This window comes from Acanthisitta chloris, unplaced genomic scaffold (assembly GCF_000695815.1).
Source record: "Acanthisitta chloris isolate BGI_N310 unplaced genomic scaffold, ASM69581v1 scaffold26950, whole genome shotgun sequence".
In the NCBI taxonomy this organism is placed as follows: domain Eukaryota; kingdom Metazoa; phylum Chordata; class Aves; order Passeriformes; family Acanthisittidae; genus Acanthisitta; species Acanthisitta chloris.
In genome coordinates this window covers 35409-54896 of record NW_008652642.1, presented here as the reverse complement: position 1 = coordinate 54896, position 19488 = coordinate 35409, and the positions used below count along the sequence as shown (strand labels likewise).

The 19488-nt window shown below is 45.8% G+C and overlaps 1 protein-coding gene across 1 annotated transcript; it reads right to left on the bottom strand.

The window, feature by feature from the left end:
* Positions 1-539: 539 nt before the first annotated feature.
* Positions 540-15307, bottom strand: REC114 (REC114 meiotic recombination protein; the record flags this gene model as incomplete). The annotated part of the gene is made up of 6 exons (XM_009078067.1): positions 540-701; positions 1685-1753; positions 2392-2586; positions 5931-6014; positions 14605-14694; positions 15127-15307. Coding segments are annotated over 6 exons (781 nt in total), but the record flags the coding sequence as incomplete, so codon positions are not given.
* Between the last annotated feature and the right edge of the window lie 4181 nt (positions 15308-19488).

Here is a 19488-nt window from a genome sequence, read left to right as displayed (position 1 = left end):
GGTTCCACGTGGTGGTGGTGGTGGAATGCAGTTGGAAACAAAAACAAACCTTCAGTTTATAAATATATATATATGATTGCTTTTTAAGTGATTTTTTTTTTTGTTTTGTTAAATCATGTAAATTCTCAAATCCTTTTGCACTGATGTGTTCGACATATTCTTGTACATTCAATTCAGGCAAACTTTTATAATTTTTTTTGTTTTGTTTTTGTTTAAATGATGAAATGTTACAGCATGGTGATATTCTATGCAACTAGTTATTCCTCTTTAGTTTGACACTGTAATTTCTCATGATTTAAAGATTGTAGAAATAGACCTACCAGGGTTCTCATGATGTGCGTAACTGTAGCTGCATGACCTCGTGTTCTGTGTATTTGTTGAAGTGCAATGATGTATAAAAAGTGGATTCACCTGTTTTTAAAAATAAAACACTGACAAAACCCTTGTGAGTTGTGTTTTCCACCGTTTAATCCCAAACCATGTGCCCCAGCACGGGCTCTCCCGGGCTGTGTGTTCCACACATCCTCAGCTGCTGCTCCTCAGCCTTCCGTGAGCTTCTGCAGTTCCTTCTCCACGTCCTGCACAAACGCAGGGAAGTGCTGGTCCATGAGGCAGAGGCGGATGAAGGGCCCCAGGTCCTGCGCGCGCCACGCCGTGTGCTGATACGCGCCGTGCAGCTCGGCCCTGCCGCTCAGCACCGACTGCGGGGCACAGCAGGTGGGTAGCAACAAGGTATGGCCACGTTTTCCTTTGCTACTAGATAAAGGTGGAGCTGCCCTGTTATAGTGTTATTCTCTTGTGAAGAGAAGGCTCCAGGGAGACCATAGAGCCCTTTCAGTCCCTAAAGGGGCTCCAAGAGGGCTGGAGAGGGACTTGGGACAAGGGCCTGGAGGGACGGGACAAGGGGGAACGGCTTCCCACTGACAGAGGGTAGGGTTAGATGGGATATTGGGAAGGAAATCTTCCCTGGAGCTGCCCTGTTATAGTGTTATTCTCTTGTGAAGAGAAGGCTCCAGGGAGACCATAGAGCCCTTTCAGTCCCTAAAGGGGCTCCAAGAGGGCTGGAGAGGGACTTGGGACAAGGGCCTGGAGGGACGGGACAAGGGGGAACGGCTTCCCACTGACAGAGGGTAGGGTTAGATGGGATATTGGGAAGGAAATCTTCCCTTGAGTGTGGTGAGGCACTGGCATGCCCAGAGAAGAGAAGCTGTGTCTGCCCCATCCCTGGAAGTGTTCAGGCCAGTTTGGATGAGGCTTGGAGCAACCTGGGCTAGTGGAAGGTGTCCCTGTCTGTGCCAGGGGGTGAAACAAATTGGTCTCTAAGGTCCCTTCAACCCAAGTGAGTCTGTGATTCCGTGACTGGTATTTTCAGACCAGCTCTGACTGCAGAATCCATTGCTGCAGAGTGGAGAATGCCAGAGCCATTCGTTTGGATGTTGCCTCTGGGTATTTATTTGCTCGCAGTGTGTTGTTCGTTCTTATGCAAATGTGGTGATTACACCACCAACTACCTGGTTTTGCAGCTTATTTCCCGGCTCAGATCATTACACAGATCCTGTGCTGCGTTGGTGTAGATGATGGGAGGACATTTACCAGATGTGTACAGAACCCCAGACAGCTCCTCCTCCCTCCATGCCCGACAGATTCAGCCACCGCATCTAAACAGTACATTTGTATGTTTTACCTGTGCTAGCTGTGCTAGAGATCTTCTTTCTCCAAGGCTGCTGCAGGAATCTGGGAGAGGCTCATCTGGCTAGAAAACATCAAATGCAAATAAGGGCTTGTTCCCAAGCTGTGTGAGGATGTGCAGGGGGGGAAGCAGTTCCATTTTTAGAGCTGACAGGAAGGGAATGTGCTCAGCTACCTTATCCAGTAAAGAGGCATCTTTTAATGGAACCTGCATGCACATCTGCTCAGGGCTGTAAAATGAAAGGCAAGGAACAGTGGGCCTGTAGTTACACTGCCATGTCTGAATTCAGGGGAGCTTTACACCTTCAGAAAAGCTGTGTGAATGCTCCCAGGAGCACACTGCTTCCTGCCCGGGGGGCTGAAGGCTCCAGAGAGCAAATATCTAAGAACGAATCACCCTCAGAAACACTGTTCTGCCTTTTCCATTTACCTCAGGTCTTTGTCTGAGGGGAGAGGGGAAGGATTCTGTTCCCTCTCTGAGATTGCTCTTGAATGTGGCAGGTTAAGCTCAAACTGTAAACATGCAGTTGTAGTAATTACTAACACTAAAACCAGGAGCAGCTGAGCATAAAAAGGAGACAGGATTCAGGGTTACTTCTTGGCTCTGATCAGTGTTTTACCCTGTGCAATTCATTACGAAGTCTGTCTCCCAGTTGGTATAGATGCTCTGAGTTACAAAACCCTTGTCCTTCCCAGCTCTACCACCGATTGTCTGTGGTTACTTACCCCCCACTGCTCCGTGCCCGTGCCCTGGGGGTCCTGGCTGAGGCTCTGTCCCTCAGCCCCTTGCACAGGGAGGTACTCCATCAGCTTCCCAATACAGCTGCAGCAGTGCTCCAGGGCCTGCTCCTTGGAATTCCCTCCGAACTGCACACGGAACATGCGGCACTTGTTCTGCTAAGAGCCCAGAGAGAAACTCTGTTTACTGTGAACCCCTCGAGCTGTTGTGATTGAATTAAACCCCTGTTTGTGGAAGTTAGGCAGAGGGTGACAGGTTTTAGGATTGCTGCACCAGCTTCAAAACAAAAGAACAAGTTTTCCATGCTGGATTTTTCACTTTTCCCAGCAGCTAAAGCAGAAGGTTGTGATTCCCAATTTGAAAACCAGTGCAAGAAAGAGGTGAGCAGAGCCACCTGCTACTACTAACTAAAGGTTTAGCCAAGTGGATACACCTTGCTATGACAAGTTTTTGCATGTATAGTAGGGAAATTAAGTTTTTTTTGTTGCTGCAGGTAACATGTACCTGTAAGAATATGCCACCTCTGAACAGTTATTGTGACAAAAAATGCATGAGATTACAGTAAGCAGAGGTTAACTCTGGAATCTGAAGTTGTGGGAATATATGTTCCAGTCAGGATTTCTGTTCCTGATGCATCAAACCCAGCCCTAGCTGGGCTGACCCCAGTGTAGGTTGTTGGGCTGCATCAGGAAAGATATTTTTAAGTGCAGGAGGTGCAGCAAACTGCCCTGGGATGGGACAGGGAGAGCCTGTGGTGCATGGATAAGCCTGGTCTTGGCACCTTTGGCTGGTGTAAGGCAGAGGTGTGTTGAATGTTTAGCCAGTGAATTAATGGGAGCTCAAAACTTCAGCAGTTTTAAGGACTAGAAGAGCAGCAAGTTCTCCCTGGCCCAGCCTGGCTCATGGGGACACCCTGGCAGTGTTCAGGGCCAGGCTGGATGAGGCCTTGAACAACCTGATCTAGTGAGGAGGTGTCCCTGCCCATGGCAGGGAGGGTTGGGACTAGATGATCTGTAAGGTCCATTCCAACCCTTACATTTTATGCCAACCCTTACATTTTATGATTCTGTATGAATGATCATCTGACTGAGGCTTCAGCATCAGAACCATCACCACTGCCCAGACACACTGCCAAGCTGCTGTTACACCAGGACAGCCTTCATCCCAGAGCTCCCCAGCTCAGGGCTGAGGCAGCTCTTCCTGACAGCCTCTGTGTTTATGTGCCTGTTATCTAGAGATGCTTGTATCCCACACAATGATTTTTAGGGCAGTGTCAGCATTAAAGCTTGTCTCAGTGCTTTGTAAAGGGGAAAATGTCAAACTGATGTGAAGTGTAGCACTCACTGTACCAGTGCCCAGTCGTATTTCCTCTAATTAACTGAGATGTTGGTGTAACTGGGGCAGCTGCACAGCCCCAACCACTGAGCTGTGGGATGCCAGACAGGTGAGCTCTCATTAAAATGACAGAAAGGGAACTTGGCTTGAGTTCCTTTGGAGCTGTTCAAAGATTGCTTGTTTTAGTTACCCCTACAACTCCCAGATCAGTTTTCAGTCTGAGTTATTTGTACTCCCTCATGTTTTTTCACAGGAACTGGTACACACTTCAGACTGCAATTTAGAAACAACAGTAGACTGAAAAACAAACATTTTTCCTTTGTGGAAAGAGAGCTGAGATGATGTCAAGGTTTAGCATAAACTGAGTACTGCGCAGCTACACTTGAACCATGTAAGAGCTAAAGTGTTAAAGAACCCTGAGGTCACCTGGCTCATCAAATCTGCAGCTCTTCCATGCTGGGGCAGAGTTCAATGAAACAATATGAAGGGAAATGAATTATTACCAGAAAATTTAGAATGTTCATCTTGCTCCTGCTGATAGTTCAGAAACCTCACTCTGCTAGCTAAGAGTCCACAGTGCCCTACTAAAATTGTATTTCTTAAGTAATGAGTAAGTTTGACTATAAATGCAATATTAATGACTTACAAAACCCAAAGAGTACAAGGTAAATCAGAAATTTATCAGAAAAATTAGCATAGGAGCTACAAACACCGACAGCATTTAAGGAATGGCTTCAGCTACCGTTTAGGAGATGAAGGAGAGAAGCTGTGTGGCAGAACCACTGCAGTGCCATGGATTGTTTCAGTTGTGAATTTATGGTAAGTAAACATTTAGATGCACCAAATTAATTTCAGACCACGTTAATATTCCTCCTTGCCTGAACTGCCCCTCAGAGCTGTGTTAAGCCTCAGAGTGACTGTGGTGTTGGTTTTGTGCTCGTGGTGAGGTGCAGCAGAATCCCATAACGCTGTGCTGGGGACTGGGACTCCTCCCAGCTAATGACTGCACCAGTGTGGAGGTTGTCTGCAGCACAGTCCCTGTGTTCCAACAGTCTGACACAAGTCACAGCACAAAGGTGTTCTGGCTTTGGGCACAACCTATGAATTTCAGGCCAGTTTCAGATACTTGCATGCCTTATTCCCAAATTTCTTCTATTTAACCAAGGTTTATTATGTTTGCTTTTCCCTTGTAATTAGTAGGTATCCTCCCGCTGTGAACTAGATTGCTTGGTTTCTAACATCCCACAAAGAAATAGTTATGCATCTTTCAGAAAAGAAATCAATTTTTGCAGTTTTCATCTCCTCTGGATGTTGCTGTGTCTGTAATGGCAATAACTCCATGTGTACCAGAGTGCCAGAACACTGAAATGTTTTTATGCCTCTGTGAAAAGAGCAAAGAGTTCAAACTGCTCTCTAGCAGCTACTGAACAGAGGGCTCTTCATCTTGTTCCAGAATTCCTGTTTCTGTCTCAGAGGTGAATTCTCTGGTCAGCAGAGAGAGTTAAACTGGAGGCAGTTGTGTCTGCTGAAACAATAAAGCTACAAACTCTCAGGGCAGAAGGGAGAGCTCTTCTCATTCCAGACAGGCTCGTTCCTGACAAACCTGGGGAGCGCTCAGTGTTGATGAATAAGAAGCTTCTCCCAGTTCATCTAAAAAAACAGAGGTTTCTACATAAATTGGTAACAAGTAAGTGCCATTTGTTTACTTATAGGCTAACCAAGCACTCACCACGAGATCTGAGGGAAGCCCAGAAACCTCCATCCCTTTGGTTGCCTTGGCACCCAGCACCTGGAGCCCCAGCCTGCTGCTGTACCGGGGCCACAGAGTGCCTAAATAATGGTTTGTTTGGATAGTTTGTTTGCCAAAGTGAAGTCTGACTCAGGCGTAGCACGGAAGAGATTCACTTAATCTTTCTAATTGCTACCCATGGCAGATATACTCTGACACTGAGAGCAGGCTGAAAAACTAAACATTAGCAGTTACAGAAGACATGAAGATGACTCAATCCATTCTTGTTTAATATCTAGAGTAAAAAAACCCCCAACATTCTAATGTACACAGATAATTTACAGTATCTCAGAGCTGCTGGTTTAGTTTAGCCAGTGTTAAGAAACGTTATGCAGAAGTGTGTTGGCTGTGGGTGATGCTCAGTGCAGCTCAGCTCACCTGTGCCCGTGCCTGGAGCAGCAGACAGTCTGCTCTCCTCACTATCCGCAGCCACTTGTGGGAGTCGATCAGTGAAAAGCCTTCCTGGAATAAAGCAGGACACAAATCACTTGCACAGCAAACATGCAACACTCAGGAGTACCTGCATCACTTACAGGTTATAATTAAACCCCTGATGAACATCAGCATCTGCATATGTGCAATTTTTATATCTGCCAAACAATTGCCACTACGGAATTTTTACTACAGTAGGGATTAAATCTGTAGCTCGAGTAACACCACGTCAAGGTATGTTCTAATTTCCGTATCTAGTTTATATTCGTGCGTGCTCTGAAGGTCTGGATGCAATGTAGGATAAAGCAGCTGCAATTGGCGCTTGGAATTCCTCCCTGTCCGCTGAAGTTGCCTGAGAGGGCAGCAGAGGGCAGGCGATCCCGGGGAATGGCACAGCTCCTGCTCATCCCGGGCCGGGGAGACCTGGAGAAACAAGCAGCTGCTCTGATAATTTGATAGAGATGTTGTCATACTCCAGTTGATTCACTGTCAGTCTCTTCAAACTAGATGGTCTGCTCAGCATCCCAGAACAACACCCCAGGAAGGTGGTAATATCATATAGCAACTGCATTTGGAGCCAGGAGTTAGCAAAGTCCAGGGGAAAAAACCCAAACCAACACACAAATTTTAGGGTGCCTGTTCTACCTGCGCTCACAATGCTTTCAGTGACCATGGCTTTGGCTCAGGCTGCTTGTTCAGAGAGGTCCTAAGGGTCAGGAGCCACAAGTTGTGTCCATCCTGGACCACCAGCAGCACTTGCCACAGTCACTATCCATCTTGGGGAGGTCCAGGCTGGGAAAACATCTGCCATTCTCTTTTGGCAGGAGAATCACCTCAGTAAGACTCCGTTCCCTTGCACTGGGTTTATAGTCTATGCAGGAGCTGCATCTAGATTTTTTTAACTGCACTTTAAAGAAGAATGTCTAGAGCACTGAGGAGTTGAACCAGAGGTAAACTGGATCACAGCACCTTCCATGACAGACTCCAGAACGTCAGACAGCAATTAAGTATCGTTCCCAAAAGATCTGGGGTCAGAACTCGCCTCTGCACTGTCAAACCAGGTGCTGACAGCAGGTAGGAAGGGCTAGTCCCTTGCAGTGTGTGTCTGTACTCCTGAGGGCAGGAGACCAGGAATACATCACTGGGTGAGTGATGGGAAGCAAGTGGAACTGAGCCCCCAACTGCTGGTAGTGAAGCAATTCCACTATCCCATTCCTTCACCAGGCCACTTTCACTTGTGGCCACTTGTGCTTGCTCTGATCATTTCAAGCAGTTTCTGTTTTGGAGACACACCAACTGTGTTTGTTTAAATATAGCTGTTCCCATAGCCTGTTTTTATAGTGCTTCTCCTTTCACTGTAGCTGAAGGTTGAACAAATGTTGTCTCCTTAAAATAATAACTGTTTTCAAAGAAATCATAAAAGATAGCCACTGTTTAACGTTCCTACCAGCTATTTTATTGATGTTTCCCCGGTTGTCCTCTTTTTTATGTCCTGTTTCTGAGGAAAAACAAGCTAGGAAAAAAACCAACATTCAGAATGTGTATTTACATACTCCTAATTATTCAACTCTAAGCCCAAAATTTGATTAACTGAAATTTAATTTAAGTTCAATTAACTGAAGAACAAAGCAGAAACTATTTCCTTTCCTCTTGCACCTTGGGTTGATTGTAAATTGCCAAGCAGAAATAAATAACTAAGGACAGCTAAATGAGAATCAAAAACTCAGTGCAGCCCCTGAGCAATGAACCAGACCTGATGTGGTAGGAGCAACTGCCTGAAAAGGGACAGGGAAGGGTTTAGGCAAACTCAGGTCTGCAGAACTACTCAGACTGAATCCACTGTTTGTATCAGTAATAGTCATTGCAGTCAGGATTCTCCAGATTTTCCTCTGTTCTGAGCAAGTCAGGCAAACGTTGTACCATGTTAAGGTCTGTTCTCTTCCTTGTGGCTTTTCCATATTGGCTCACTCAGCACAGACTGTATTTGAGGCTGCTTGAAGTAGGACAAGATTCTTCTTAACAATGACAATTCTCTCTTTGTCAACAGTGAAAGAGTTATGAATCCCAGGCTGGTTTGGGTTGGAGGGACCTTAAAGCTCATCAAGCTCCACTCCCTGCTGTGGGCAGGGACACCTTCCTCTAGCCCAGGCTGCTCCAAGCCACATCCAACCTGGCCTGGAACACTTCCAGGGATGGGGCAACCTGTGCCAGTGCCTCTGAAGTCAGGAAGAGCACAACAGATCTGTGCCTTGTCTCACTGCTCGAAGTTGGGAGGGTCTCTGCCAACACCCAGGAGCTGGTGTGGGGCAGAGCCTGGGAACTGCAAGGCAATACATTGAGATTACAGTCCAGCTGTGCCTTTCCAGAGATAATGAATCGACTCTCTGTCTGCTCTGGACACAGGCAGTGACACAGAAGAAAGCAGCAGTCCCTCTGGATTGGTGCTGACAGAGCAGAGAACAGAGCAGCTGTGGTCCCTGTTCCCTTGAGCAGGCAACATCCATAGCTGTTTTCCAGTCAGAGCTGGGCCATGAGCAAAGCCAGATGGCAGTGTGAGATTAATCAGAACGTAGACAAAAAGGCAGCCTTGACCTGGGCAGGGACACCAGAGCTCAGATGTTTAGAATGAGAAGAGCTAAATGGCAGCACTTCACTGAGGTTGATCCTCGAAGTTCAGCCATGCACATACTCATGGCATTCTCCACGACTGGAAGAAAACTGTAGTAAAGGAAAACAGTTTCCTACATCTGTGACAAAAATGCAAGTTCCTCAGAGGGAGGACTCCGAGTGGAATGAAGCTGAAGCAGAAAACAAAGCAAGAGGTTTCCCAGATATTTTGGAAGCAGCAAGATGTGACCATGCTTTCCCAAGGCAGAGCAGGCAGCAGTGCAGCCTTGCAGCCAGCTAGGAAATAGTTTGGTTCTGACTTCACACTTCAGCAGAGAAAGCTGCTGGGTGATGAGTCTGTGAGCTGTGCTGGGAGGTATTGCATGTTATGTAGGAATATTTTTATTATTGTATCATCTAGAAACCCTGTGGTGCTAAGCCACACAGGAACAAGACTATTTTATGTTAGATTGCAAGGCCTTTAGACAGCCCCACCTGAAGTAAAAGTGACTATACATTTCTTTAGGCAGCTCTACCTCAAGTAAAAATGAATCCATGTTTAAGAAATGTTTGTGTAGCAGTTCAGCTATGCTGCTTGCAGCAATTACTTTGGATTCGCTCATTCACCAGCCAGAGGCTTCCAAACAAAACTGAACAATGTGTGAACAACAATAGTTTAGGAAGAAACTTTTTTTGGTTTTTGGTCGCAAATATTATATACAAACCCCCAAAATGCCACAGGGAGAGACACACATTCTCCAGTTTGGGCTGCACTTTAACAGCTCATGAAATGCAAATACAACAGTTCTCAGAGTTCCCAGCTAGAATGGATGTATGCACTGTACAATGCTATGGATTAGGGACTCAGCTGGGCATCCCACAGACTGGGAATTTTGGTTTTTGGTCGCAAATATTATATACAAACCCCCAAAATGCCACAGGGAGAGACACACATTCTCCAGTTTGGGCTGCACTTTAACAGCTCATGAAATGCAAATACAACAGTTCTCAGAGTTCCCAGCTAGAATGGATGTATGCACTGTACAATGCTATGGATTAGGGACTCAGCTGGGCATCCCACAGACTGGGAATGTTGCAAGAAACTCAGCAGGAGATCAAATGAGTCCTATTGTATTAATTAATCTCTGCACAGCTGCCAGAGTGCTGCTGGCTGTGACTGAAGCAAGATGGCAGAAAAGCTAAAGGCCTCAGATAACATCCTGTTTGGACGCAGGCTGGGCAGCACCAGGGGACACAATTCCCTGGAAAACAGCAATCTGCTTCCAAAGGTTCCAGGGAAGCCTCTGTGACAATTCCTTCAACCATTCATTTCCCAAGGCAAGTTACCAAGACACAACTGGGCAGCCAAACTAGAGCAGTACAGCTCAGGGTGCCCTGGCAGGGCCAAAGCAGAGCTTTGGGAAAGGATTCTGTGGGGAAGGGTAAGATGCTCTGAGCACCTCACCAGCAAGCTCACTGCACAGAACCAGTCAGGGTGGCTGAGATAACCTGCCACTTTTCCCAGCTGGAGAGAGCCACTGCCTATCCAGAGCTTCACGCCCTGGCTCTGCTCACCATACCCAGCAGGGAAGGCACTGTGAGAAAGCTTTCCAGAAAAAACACTTACCATCTAGGGTTCATTTACTCACTGAGCTTGGTTTCATTTATTAAGCTCAAATACCAACATTTTGCACCTCTAATATTCCGGGCAAAAGTGAGATGTTTTCAGAAAAGAAGGAGAATTGGAAAACATGTTTATAAGTGTTTGGATGGTGACAACCTTGATAAGGATTTAGTTATTAATAGGTTATTACAGCAGAAGAAACTGTGCATGCTTGAAACATGACATACAGATCCTCAATCAAATGCTTGCATACATCTGAAAAATAGCAGTTTTTAACTCATTGTCTTCCCAAAAGAGACTGTGAGTTGTCATTTTACACTTAACTTTGTTAAGTTCCAACTTAACAAAACCCCAAATAATACCCAAAGGAGAGAACCTGTAGAGTGAGGGAAGCAGAAAGTTGTCCCTGCAAAAATTTCCAACCCCACCAACCAAGGCAGCCAGCCAGGACACTAACTGGAGTAAGGAATAAAAGCATATTAAGCCCTGCATTATCTTTTTACATGCAATTTTTTTTCAACCCAAATCTCTTAGAATCTTAAATCTCACTATTAAGCTTGTTTGATTGTGGAAAAGAGCACATGAGGGTTGAACTTATCAAACAGAGTGCTCCATCTGTACAGGGGCAGGAAAGCCAAAGGAAGCAGGAAACACTGGACAGACACAGCCACCCTGGAGGGGACTCTTTGGAGCAAATGTTGAGTGCAGCAGCACATGTTTCCCACCAGCTGGGTACAAGCCACAGCCCCTTGAAGGAGTGAGGAGCAAAGGTAAGCCCCTGACTCCAGATTGGGATTACACTGTCAGAACCTGATCTGTTGGTTTTTTTCCTAAACTATAGTTTAGAACAGTGACACTTGTCCAGGGACTGACCCAGAGAGGGGAACAATGCCCATGAGTTTAGCTGGCTAAAGCTCTTCAGGGCATCCCATTCTTTAACCCCTGATGCAAAATATTGATGTCCCTGGCTCAATGCCATACATCAAACCCTAACTTTAGGGTTAGTCTCCACTAACAGACATCACTAATCTCAAAAACCCATTCTGACAGCTGGGTTTAGAGGAACTGGAGCAAGAGAAAAGGAAAGATCAGAAGCCCTTTGTATCACATAAAAGGGGAAGGCAATGCAGGAGGACACTCAGCTTGTCCAAACAATCACACCAACAGCACATGTCGAAAGAAACTAAAGCTGAAATTTTTGTGGTACTAAGTAAGTCAACAAAACTTCTGCTCTTTCAAACAGCAATCCCAGGACCTTTAATCACCCTCAACCCTCCTCTAGCTTCACAGTGTCCTAGCACTGAGCAGCATTAGCAACCTGCTCACTCCCCAGGTTCCTGTCAGTTTATTGCCCAAGGCACTGGTGTGAATATCCTGCCAAGACTGTGGTGCCTGTGATTCAGGCACTGCAAAGAGCATCAGGAACATCAGAGTCTGCTGAGCACTTGCCTAATTAATGAGTTAGAATCCACCATACCCTAAGCACCGGGAGCTTATTAGGAGTCATGAGGGGACCAGGAGGGCACTAAGGACATTTAGTCTACACTTCAAAAGATCAGGTCACAAATCAATTACTCTGGATTAATTTTATCCTATTAAGCAAGTCCTCTTCACAATCTCAATGTGTTTAATTGTAGGACACTATGAATTCTAGCACCAGAAATAACTGCGCTGCGTAAAACACCAAAATATAATTTTCATGATGTGTTGGTTCCACGAGGGGAAAGGAAATAAGAGCTGTGGTAAACAGAACATGCTGTATCTTGAGTATGGCCAGAAATCAACAGAGATGCTCTGAAGATATTCCTGTAAAATTCCATTGTCTACAGCATGCAAGAATGAGATTTTTCTGCCATCAAATACGCAGTCTGTTGGGCAACACTGCAACAAAAACAGGTCCTAAAAATATGTTATGTAATTTAATTCCAAACGAAGAACTTTGTTTAAAAAACCAGAACAAACCAAACAAATCCAAACACTCTATAATTTGCATTACACATCAGGGAGTTTTATGTTCTGTGCTCTGAAGTTCCATTTATCCTCCTCTTCATTCCATTTGGCTGATCTCAAGGAGTAAATTGCATTTTGCAAACAGTTGTTTCTGTATTTATTAAAAAACCACAACAGTTGTTAGGATATGTGACTATTTTATTGCTATTTTATAAATATTGTTCTTAGAAACGGCTCATAAAAGAGCCACAGTTTCCCTGGACCCTAAATAACTACCATTCTTTAGGGAAAAGGTTTAACTCTGCTGCTTTAAGGAAATAAAAAGGACTAAGAGAATACATAAATACATCCATCATAGAGAAAATATTTTGATAGCAAGTCAGAAACTCTTACATCTTTTTCCCAGTACTGGTCACATTAATCCAGCCGTCAATGAAGTAAGAATTTCCTTTTCTACACAACTTTCACCTCAGTTTTGTGCACGTGGAATTGTAGTGCCCAATCACATGTGCTCAGGGAAGTGCACCCAAAGGAACTGACAAACAGGTTGTAAAACCAATTCTGTGTAACTTTTCTCTAAGTGTTACTGTCAGCCTCAAGGTTGGCATAGAGGCATTGCCAAAATAAATGTTTCAAAAACTCCAACCCAAACAACTTTTTATTTTTCTTTTAGCCTCTCAGTATTTACTTTTGGTCACATTTACCAAGGATGTCTGTTCCACCTCTCTGCTGCATTATGTGATAACTTCTGCAGTATCTCAGTGTCCCAGAGAAACTGAAACAGCTCTGATAGATCCCAGAAATTCCTCATCTGGCATTTCGTGCAAGGCAGCTGCCTGAAAGCTTCACTAGCCACTAAACCCAAGAGCTGCAGGAAAGTGCTTTTCTCAGCCAGGTCTTTACAGAGCTTTCCTGACACTTCATCCCCTCGGACAGCAGACTTTGATCTGCCCCGGTGCAATCTGTGCCAGGCACAGGCACTGAGGGGCTGCAGCTCTTGGTTGTGCCTTTTGTGCTCTTACCTTAGTTATTAAAACTTGTAGTTAGCCTTTATATGGTTATTTTGAGGACATTTACAGAGTAATGAAAGTTACTTGTGACTGACTGTTAGAGCCATTTGATGGGGACCCTGAGAACAGGATCAGCCCCTGGAGAGGTGAATCTTTCCAAGCAGAATTTGCTAAGAGATGGCAGCAAGTCTCATTTCTGTCTGGATTCTCAATCATTCCATCCCTTCTTCTTATTTGACACAACTGCTAAAATACTTTCCATGTTCCGTTTTTACCTTGTCCTCACTAAGCATGAGCCAAGTGCCATGTCTTGGGTGAGGGCTCTCCACACTGACAGCTCTCAGTTAGCTCATGCATTACCTACTCAGCATTCCTAGCAAGTCCAAAAAATTCAAGGATATCCTTGGTTTCCCCCTACACTTACATTTCTGTACATTTAAGACCTGTTAAGAGGCACAGAAAAACTAATTTAAACCTTATACATATTTAAAGCTGTGACATACACTCTGGATTAAAAAAGCTTTATTATCTTTACACTGCAGCATCTTGCAGTGGTCTCTAAGAGCTTCCTAATAGATTTATCATCCAGTTCCTACTCGTTATCATCACTGAGTACTGGTGATATGCACTGAACACACTTCATTCCACCTTCCACCAAGGCCTTCTCTGTCATGAGTACCAAACCAACTCCTCCTAGTCAGTTTTTCTTTTAACCTCTCTGGTGTCATTGTGAAATCTTTAGTTTAGTGGCTGGTTGTGCTTAAGAAGGTACAGGCTGCAGGAAAATCAGTTGACACAGGTTTGAAGTTGTCATTTTGTCTCCAGGAATGTGTGTTAGATCACATTATCCAACATTAAAAAAAACCCTAGGTTTGAAGTTGTCATTTTGTCTAATGTGATGTGTGTTAGATCACATTATCCAACATTAAAAAAAACCCTAACCCTTTGATAAACCAAATTATCAAACCAAAACCCAATTGATAAACCAAATTATCAAACCAAAAACAAACCCTTTGATAAACCAAATTATCGCACCAAAATACTAACAGGTCACTGGCAAGAAACTGTAGCAAATCTTATAGGGAATTATAGTTTTCTCTATTTCTCAACAGTGTGTTCTCTCACTCTTTTTAGGCAGAAGAATCATGAAAACTGACCTATCTTTCAACACTAGCAGCACTTAGCATTAAGTCTTAATCTAGATTTTTAGGACCACAGACAGAATTATGACCCTCAGTGTGAAATAACATATCCAGCATTATTTATTCTGATAGATGAGGAGAGAAAGCAGCACAGGAGAATTACCATAAGCAAACCAAAAGTGGCAGTTTCCATGCAGTGGGAGACAAGCTGAAGCTGAGGAGAGAAATGGAATTACCACTGATGGTAACCTGAAAGGAGAAACGTGCTTTATGCAGGAGACACTTACCAGAACTGTTCGTCCTTGGGAAATAAAGAAATGGCCAGACACCACGATGGTCAGGGTCAGAGGACCTGATTCTTCATTTGACTCAAAGACCTTGAAAAACACAGACAGAGAAAAATCTGTACGTGGAATTCCAATTCCCAGTGCAAAACAGAAGGTTGCAAAGGTGGGTGTGAGCAGCCAGGTGTACCATCCACCTCACACTCACACAACCTGCCCTCCACTCCCACAGACAGGAGTTTTTACCAGTTATACATCTGTACCACTTTGAACAACCCTCTGGACTCTTCCAACTTGACCTCTAGTTTTAACACCACAGGTCAGTGCTGAATGAAGAATCACAGTGAGCTACTAACTATTCCACCTCTGATGTGTTGATGTGAATAGTTCATAGAGCAAAATCTCCCCCAATTCCTGCACTGAGCTCTGCATTTGCAAAAACACCTGGAGAGGCCTCAGCCAGCCCTTTTGCCTCACAGTGGAGCCAGTTACACACCCCCAGTGCCCACCCTGCACCACCAGCACCTTCCAGGAGATGTTCTGCCCTTCATCCTCCTCCTCCCTCGGGGGCAGGAAGCGGCCGTAGCGCTGCAGGGGCCACGTCCTGGAGCTGCCAAGGACAGAGGTGTCGCTGGAGGTTCCAGATGCTGCAGCTTGTCCCTGCTCTGAGCTGCCAACGCTGCCTGCAGCCATCAGCAGTGAGGGGCTGGGGGGCCAGGGGCACTGAGGGAGTGCTGAGGGGCAATGAGGGCACTGACAGGGCTGAGGGGGCACTGAGGGAGAACTGGGAGGGCACTGAGGGGGCACTGAGGAGGTGCTGAGGGATGGCTGAGTGGCAATGAGGGATGGCTGAGGGGCCCTGAGGGGGCAATGAGGGAGCTGTGGGAGCACTGAGGGGCAATGAGGATCACTGAGGGGGCACTGAGGGAGCTGAGGAGCACTGAGGGAGTGCTGAGGGGCAATGAGGGAGCTGAGGAGCACTAAGGGCACTGAGGGGGACTGAGGAAGTGCTGAGGGAGCACTGAGGGAGCACTGAGGGATCGCTGAGGGGTAACGAGGGGAGCTCAGGGAGCACTGAGGGGCAATAAGGATCACTGAGGGATCACTGAGGGATTACTGAGGGGCAATGAGGATCACTGAGGGATTGCTGAGGGGCAATGAGGATCACTGAGGGAGCGCTGAGGGAGCTGAGGGGCAGTGAGGATCACTGAGGGCGCGCGGCGGGAATTGTTGACCAATCAGCGTCTTGCCCCTCCGCGCCCTCACAGCTCCCTCTCGGGCGGCCGCGGGGCCATAACCTCCCCTAGCTCTTACAGCCTCATTCGCGTTCCCGCAGCCTGCCCCGCGTTCTTACAGCCTCATTCGCTGAGGGGCAGTGAGGATCACTGAGGGCGCGCGGCGGGAATTGTTGACCAATCAGCGTCTTGCCCCTCCGCGCCCTCACAGCTCCCTCTCGGGCGGCCGCGGGGCCATAACCTCCCCTAGCTCTTACAGCCTCATTCGCGTTCCCGCAGCCTGCCCCGCGTTCTTACAGCCTCATTCGCGCTCCCGCAGCGCCGTGCCGAAGGGGAGTGCGGCTGTGAGGGCCACAGGAGCGGGTGAAGCCGCAGCCGCCTCAGCGCTGCCCTCACGAAGTGCCTGCACGCCGGCAGCGATGTCAGCACCGAGTCTTCCTCAGGTGAAACACGACGAGACGCTGTGGGAACGCCCGGTTGTCCTTCTCATCTTGGTGTGGTGCTCGCAGCACAGTCTCACCAGGACTTTCGTGGGGTCTGTCACAAGGCTCGCTCAGGGTGTGTTGGTTTTAGCCAAGGTGGGCTAAAGGCTAGATGGAAATTGCACTCCTCTCCTCACTTTGCTCCCTCCCTGCTGTTAGGTTGCTCCTCCAGTTATGTCTTGTTACACTTTCTCTGGTCCAGGAGTGACTGTGAAAATGACTCAGGTATTCCACTTATAGTACAGGTCTTGGGACATTTATAATGTCCATGACAATGTGCATGAGCTGGTCAAGGTCATTGAGGGGGCTGGTACAATTCAGGATTGACCTAAATGGGCTTTTGGGTGCTTGGCACCACTAGCCACAGGTAAACCAGCTGCATGCCTGAAAGTGCTGCCCCAGTGCCCTTCATTCCCAGTGCCTTCAAATCCCACTATCTGGCTTCCTGGTACCTTTGTTTCCAGTGCCTTTAAATCCCAGTCCCTTCCTTCCCAGTCCCTTCCATCTCATTTCTTCCCATGCTCACTACCAGCAGCACACACTTGCCCAAGATGAAGCTTGGCTAAATTATCATACTTAAATTAAGCAGAACAAAGAAGTTCATGCCTTTTTTTCCTGCTTTTTGTTGCCATCACAGTTTGCACTGCTGATGTTGGCTTGGCTGATATGAATGAGGTTAAAATAAAATGAGTATCTACTGTCTCCTCTGAAATAAAACCTTCAGGTACAAGGTTAACCTATTAAACTGGGATGGTTTAATCAGTTAGGCAATATTAGCTTGACATTTATGTTCTGTCCCTGTTGTGTTTTTCAGCTATGTTGCACCCCAGAGCCAGTTTAACATCCCAGGAACTATTTCCAAAGTAAACAATTTTGCAGTGTTTCCAAGAGGGAGGTATTTATCTCAACATTTTGCTGATAGGGAAACACAAGCAGAAAAGCATTAAATGACTTGACAAGGTCATCCAGAGGAATCAGTAATGAAAGAGGGAATTCAGCGTGGGCTTCCCAGCTGCCAGTTGCCTTCTCTAATCACTGCTTCCCCACGAGGATTCCTCAAATTGTGCTTGTCAAACATTCAGAATTGGGCTGTGGACTTGGGACTTTCTTGGAATCCACAGAAGCAGCTGAATGTTATTGTCAGAGAACGACAGTATGAGTGCACATAGTGAATCTATTTTCCCCTCATTCAGCTGAAAACAGCTTGTTTGCAGTGTCTGTTTTCTGTGGAAAACAGTTTGTTTCCAGTCTCTGTTTTCCAAGAGTGATTTCTGGCGGATGTGCTGAATGCCTCTGCAGCAGGAAAACAAAAGCTTAATATTTCACCAAACTCAAAATTTCAAAATATGGGTTTGAGAGAGGCAGGAGGAAACCAAGTGCATCAGATACTCACAGTAGAACGTAGGTTTTTGCTTGACTGGGGTTTGCTGGTTTGCTTTTACTTTCTGGATGTCAATGCCTTGTGCTTTTACATGTGTATAAAGTAAAATGAGCATTGTGTTAAGGCGGATACACAGGCTCTTGCTGATTCTGATTTCCTTGGGGAATTGCATGATGAGCTCTGGATTCAGAGCAGGAAGATGGTAAAAATGTTTGGGTTTTTTTTGTAAAAGGCTGCAGAGGCTGCCAGTTTTGTAAAAATTACAGAATAAAATGGAGAAGCAGGAGAGGTAAAAGATTTTAAAGTTACAGAATAAAATGGAGAAGGAGGAGAGTGGTAAAACCTGTCAGGAGTGTGACAGGCTAGATAAAATATGTTTCATCAGAGATGAGATGGCAAATCCCATCTAGGTGCTGAGGGTTTATCACTGTGGTGCACTTCAGATTTGCTTGAGACTTCTCAGATTGCACTGGTAGAAGTTAATTTTCTCCCTGTTAATAAATCAGAGAAACTCTGCCAAAAAGCAGAGATCCATGCAGGAATAGAGATCCATTCTGTTCCTGCAGCATATGGATTTGACAACCTGTTGGTAGTTGTTAGATGTGTAGCAGTTGGTTTTGGTACTGAGCATTATGCTAGGTAATCTCCATTATTGATTTTTAGTAATAACTGTGGTGATAAGAGCAACAATAAAATCATGTCACCCTGACTTTGTTGCCAGGTGTCAGTGGAGGTTTGCCACGAGTGCAGAGCATGGACTGGAGAACTCAGGCAAATTGGACAAGTAGTGTGTTAGCAAAGTCAAGGCTACCAGATGCAAGGGAAGGATAAAATAAGCATCAAAAGGTACATTTTAGAAATTCTGGAAGTTTCCCTGTGTACTGACAACTTCCCATCTGCCTCTGCCTGGCTGTGTGAAAGGGATGAAGGAGGTTCCTCCCAGTGGCTAGTGGAAATGCTGTAACCAGAATGCTGCAGTTACTGCTTTGATTTCCATAACAAACAGTGTTATGCTTTAGTTGCTTTGTTAGGAGTTGTGATATCTCTTCAGGTTCAATCCATTTATTTGTTTTTGTGTGTCTCCAGAAATTGATTCTCTAAATTCACATACTGTTTCTATCTAATGATGACACTCCTAACTTGTGAGGTATCACATACCTAAATGACACCTTCACTGGATGATCTTCCAACCCAAAGCACTCTGTGAGTCTGTGACCTTACTCCCTAAGTGACATTATCTGTGAGGGTGCAGGGCAGCTGGGGCAGCTCATGAAGCAGCATCTGGTGATGTGCACACTTAGGTATGGGACAAAAAAAGGAGCCACGTGGATCTGTGGTTTGCATATCTTAGTTGTCACTGCCATGGAGTGTGCTGGAGTGTTTCAAACTGAGCCAGGAGCTTGGAACAGGTCAGTGGATAGAGATGTCAAAAGAAGTCTTATCTGCACGAGGTGTGTGTGGCAGCAAGTGGCAGAGCCCTGTGCCAGCCCTTTGAGCAGGCAGTGCTGACAGAAAGCAGAGCTGCCCACAGAGCAGGGACAGAGCACAGCCAGCACAGCTGAGTTTGCATGCAGACCCCTGACTCCTTGTGTCTTTGGCCTCACTGTGTGCTTTGAGACTCTGCTCCATAAAGCCTCAGAATTTTCCTAGGGAAGGTCACATTTGTTCAAAGCATAATTTATTTGCGTTGCCTTTATTTCCTTTTAAGTTGTCTAACTTCAGCACTCATGGCACAGATGAAGGAGCTGCTGCCTCACAGAGTTTCCATTTACATAAAAAACCCACCCAC